This window comes from Nansenia antarctica (assembly GCF_963989245.1).
Source record: "Nansenia antarctica genome assembly, chromosome: 1".
NCBI classification, from domain to species: Eukaryota; Metazoa; Chordata; class Actinopteri; order Argentiniformes; family Microstomatidae; genus Nansenia; species Nansenia antarctica.
In genome coordinates this window covers 66,967,969-66,972,498 of record NC_137674.1, presented here as the reverse complement: position 1 = coordinate 66,972,498, position 4,530 = coordinate 66,967,969, and the positions used below count along the sequence as shown (strand labels likewise).

The 4,530-nt window shown below is 48.2% G+C and overlaps 1 protein-coding gene across 1 annotated transcript; it reads right to left on the bottom strand.

The window, feature by feature from the left end:
- zfp36l1b (zinc finger protein 36, C3H type-like 1b) lies at nt 1-4,482 on the bottom strand. The gene is made up of 2 exons (XM_080550308.1): nt 4,318-4,482; nt 1-3,344 (listed from the first exon to the last, which is right to left on the bottom strand). The coding sequence occupies exons 1-2, from the start codon at nt 4,369-4,371 to the stop codon at nt 2,280-2,282; spliced, it is 1,119 nt and encodes a 372-aa protein (XP_080406434.1). The 5' UTR covers nt 4,372-4,482; the 3' UTR covers nt 1-2,279.
- Nucleotides 4,483-4,530: the final 48 nt, after the last annotated feature.

The following is a 4,530-nucleotide window of genomic DNA, read 5'->3' as shown; positions in this document are numbered from 1 at the left end:
TAACGGGTTTATTGGTTTAAACTGCAATCTGTCGTTACAAAAAGTACATGAACACAGAAATTACTGTAGTGAACAGCAACGCTGCTAAAGGAATACATTCAACAGTTGCTTCATGTGTCAATCCTGTTATCACTTTAATTCTCAACTACAAGAACAAGTTTTAGGCTTTTATGTTCATTTATCTGTTCTGTATTATAAAAATGTGAAGGCACAACGTTTGGGATACCTGGAATGTATTGATAGGCACTTCATGGGAACAAGTGGTCCAACAACAATAACTAAAGAATCTAACACAAATCACCATATTAGGCAACTAAAAGTGCTAGTAAAGGTGTGCATGGTCCTGTGGAATAGGCAAGCTTCCAAAATTGATTCAAATAAGAGCTTAATGTCTTCCCATTTGTAGCATAAATGCTGATTCTAGAAGTAACAAAAATGTGTTCATCCCGGTCGAGGCACTGACATAACAGGACTGTTACCCATAACCCCAACCCAGTGACCCCTAATCCCAACCAGGAACAGGACTGTTACCCCGAACAACCCAGTCTACATTCTAGAGGGCAGAGAGCTGCAGCCCACAACTGGAAGAGGGATGAAGACAGCAAGAGAGAACCTGAAACTGCAGTCCAACATTAGGGAGGAAAATAATAAATAAAACGCAAAACCCTTTTGCATTTCTGTTTTAAATTAAGATTCACTTTCAAAATAAATCAAAGTGTAGTTACAAAAATGTCATTGCAGTGTAATATATTAACTGTGAAAAAAAAAAAAAAAAAAAAGGTCTTCACAATCTTACGATTAATACGGAAGATCATAATTTAACATAAAAGAAAATATATTCTATTGTTTCATTATCCAGATAAATACAAAATAAAAAAATGCTTAAGATCAGCAATAAATACATTTTGATAAGTTAAATAAGCAGTGACAAGCAAAACCCTCAGTTTTGAAGGCTTTTCAAAACAAACTAAACAATAATAATAATAATAATAATAATAATAATAATAATAATGTTGAACAAGGTGGAATCAACAGGAGAGCGTTTCGCTCATTCATTCTGAACAGTGGACTGAGGGGGGGAGGGAGGGGGTCACCCCAGGGGGATGGATGGGGTCACCCCAGGGTTCCGTGGGGGGGGTCACCCCAGGGTTCCGTGGGGGAGGGACAGGAGAAGCTCAGATATTAATGATTCATGACCAGTTACACAGATGAACGGTCCTCCCGCCTTAGCTAGCTAATGACCAACCAGACCAGGGGGGTGTTCCATCAACGTCTCTAAAGTTAAACCTAGGCTTATTTAGTCTCGCGAGAACCTGGATTTTCCTTTAGCGACGTTGATGGAATACCCCCCAGGAGACCTGGTTCTGGGACAGCACAGGTTGTCATGGTGACAGAGATAGCACCAAATTCTTCCAGCCCAATTATAAACAAAACCACCACCGTCTGTGGATTTCCTCTTATCAAAAGTTCCACAATTCCAGATAGAGAAGGATATGAGATTATTGAAAAAGTGAAAAATAACACTTTTCTTTTCCTCCATAGTCCACAATTTCTCAGCACACATGGAAGGCACATGGTGTCATCCAACGTGTATCGCTTGTTTAATTTGGAGAGAAAGGCGATTGGCCCTTTTTAACGGAGCACTGATTTGTCATGAGTCCTCTTCGAGTTTAAAATGACTGGGAGTTCTGAAGCTGTGGCGTGCGCGCGCGCACGCACACACACACACACACACACACACACACACAGGCCGTCTGGAGATATGCAGCACTGCTACACACCCAAACAACAAGGGAGTTCCTGGACATCCTGAAGGCTTTCCACTGACTTCTCCATCCCCTCTGATTACTACTTATCACCCATTATTTTTGGCCCATCACCCATGATGCACTGGGGTATAAGGGCAGACTTGAACTATGATCCTTGTTTTGTTAACTGCTCATCACTATTTTAAGTAACCATATTGGGGAAACAAAAAGACACGGCTGTCTATTGGCTGATCAGATTCATCTGATATGAGCAGGAGGAGAGGATGATGGGAGGAGGCCGAGGAGAGGAGGGGTGAGAGAGGGGTGAGAGAGGAGGGGGGGGGCTGAGGTTCCTCTGCAGAGGCAATCCGCTTCCTGGTTTGACTCAGTGGCTCCAACACTGCACAGAACTCTGTCCACTTCTCTGTTGTAAACAAGGTCAGGAGAGGAGGGGGACGGGGGGGGGGGACGGGGGAGGCAAGCACGCACTCACTCTCTCTCTTTCCCTCCCTTTCAGACACAGGACAGACTCTAATCATCAGAGATGCTGAGCCTGCTGAAGATGGGGAGGCGGCGTGAGGCGTCCAGGGTGGGAGACTCAGACCCGCTCTGACTCCCCAGGCTGCTCTGGTAGCCCTCCTGGTCAGAGAGGGAGTCCGGGGGGGAGGGGGGCGACTCCGACATGGGCCGGAAGAAGCGTGGCACGGAGGTGGGGGAGGGGGGGGCCGGGGCCAGGGGCTCAGAGACAGCCGGGCCGCCCAGGCTGGGGCCGAACAGGTTGGCTAGCTCCTGGCTGGAGTAGGTGAAGGGGTTGCTGGGCCAATCGGAGAGATCCTCGGTGGAGAAGATGGGCGGAGGCGTGACCGAGGTGGGGCTGTCGTGCAGACCCCCCCCGCCGGAGCTGGGGAACCCCGCGAAGCTGAAGCTGTGCTGCAGGCGGGGGCGCTCCAGCTTGTTGAAGCTGGACAGGGGGGGTGGCCCGCGGCGCTCCTCGGCGTTGTGGATGAAGTGGCAGCGGGGGCCGTAGGGGCAGAAGCCGATGGTGTGGAAGGTGCGGCACAGCTCCGTCTTGTACTTGGGGTGGCGGCTCAGGCTGCGCAGCTCGTGCATGCCGTGGGCGAACTGGCACTTGTCTCCATACTTGCAGGTGCCGTTCTCCTCGAAGGGTCGACACAGCTCCGTCTTGTAGCGGCTGGAGTTAACCTGCTGCCCCCCGCTGCCGATGCACATCCCCCCTCCCCCGCCGCTGCCGATACACATCCCCCCCCCACCACTGCCCCCCTTCAGCCTGTCCCCGGTCTCGGAGAAAGACCGGTCCCGGAAACGGTTCTCCTTGTTGCTGCTGCTTCCTCCCATCAGGACCGAGGGGTCCGTTTTGAGACTGTTGATGAATTGGTTCTGGTTGAATTTGGCGTTGGGGAGGCTGACTGAGTGGCGGCGCTGGAACAGCCCTCCTGCAGAGGGGGGGGCCCCCACCGCCTTCCTGTCCAGCAGGGACCCAGCGGGGGGGCAGGAGGGGGGGCTGGCACCAGTGCAGGGGACAGACGTGGTGTGGGACCCACCAAAATAGTTGTTGTAGTTCAACATCTTATTATTCTACAAAGAGAAAAAGTCCAGATTAATCAGTGTCTGTGTCAACACTCCTCAAGGACTGCATGGATCTATAACATGGGTCTATAACATGGGTCTACAACAAATGTTTTGAGCTACATAAGCACTTATTAAATCGGGACTTTACCACTCTTACACAAATGCCTCTATTTATGTAAATTAGACCATCGATCGACAATTGAATTTGCCTGTTTGCTAGCTTTCTACATCTCTAAGTTAACTGGACAGACCCGTTTGACAAATGCTGACATGTAGTTGTTTCCAAATGAACACAGACTCAATTGTTGTTGTTTAGAAATAATGTTGCTGGTTTGTTGTTTCCATATCTGACAGACAGCAGCATGCAGCATACATACATACATACAGACAGACAGACAGACAGACAGCATACAGACAGACAGACATACAGACAGACAGCAGCATGCAGCAGCAACATGTTGTTGCAAGAAAACAAACTCGGCTCGCGCTCCCTGCCTGGTTAATGGCTGCAGCCTCGCGACGTGAAACGTTGCATATCTACTTCAACTTGTTGCATAACTACTTGTTGCATTTTCAAATGTGCGATTTCACGATAAATAAACACAAAATAACAACTGTAATTGTGTAGATCTCTCTATAGATGGAGCTTCAGCTTTGCTTAGATTCTATAATCGAACGACCCAGAACACAAACATGTGACAGCTGGATCCAAAGTTGCCTGACTGCTGATTTGTTACAACGTGTTTAAATTGTCTGAACACTGTCGACAGACACGCTGTGATCTCTTCTTCTCTTCGCCAGGTTGTTATTCGTTTAACAAAATCTTCCCAGGAGAAGGACACGTTCACAGAACAAGCCAAGAGGAATCAGTACATTTGATAAACTATCCCGAAAAGTTCCTGGGGGGACGTTAGCTAGGCGAAGCTAACTGGGCTAACAGCCTGCGTGACGTTAACAGACAGTTAAATCAACTCTTTACCTTGTTCGTCACTTCGTTGTAGTCGAAGAAAGAAGAAACGATGGTTGCTGTCATTTTGGATGAGTGATTGTTAAGAAAGTGATCTAAATGCACAGGGCTGGTGGTATTAGTCCAGATTTCAGTGTTTCTCCTGCCCTGCAGAGAGCCCCCTCTGTCCCCTCTACTCTGTCCTGCAAAAGTTGTGCGCAGTTCCTTTTTAAAACGCGGCTGCTG

Excerpts from the sequence above, each read along its gene's own strand:
- zfp36l1b (XM_080550308.1), bottom strand. The coding sequence starts at position 4,371 with ATGACAGCAACCATCGTTTCTTCTTTCTTCGACTACAACGAAGTGACG. Across the intron at positions 3,345-4,317 it reads ACAACGAAGTGACGAACAAG|AATAATAAGATGTTGAACTA; the intron begins GTAAAGAGTTGA and ends TTCTCTTTGTAG.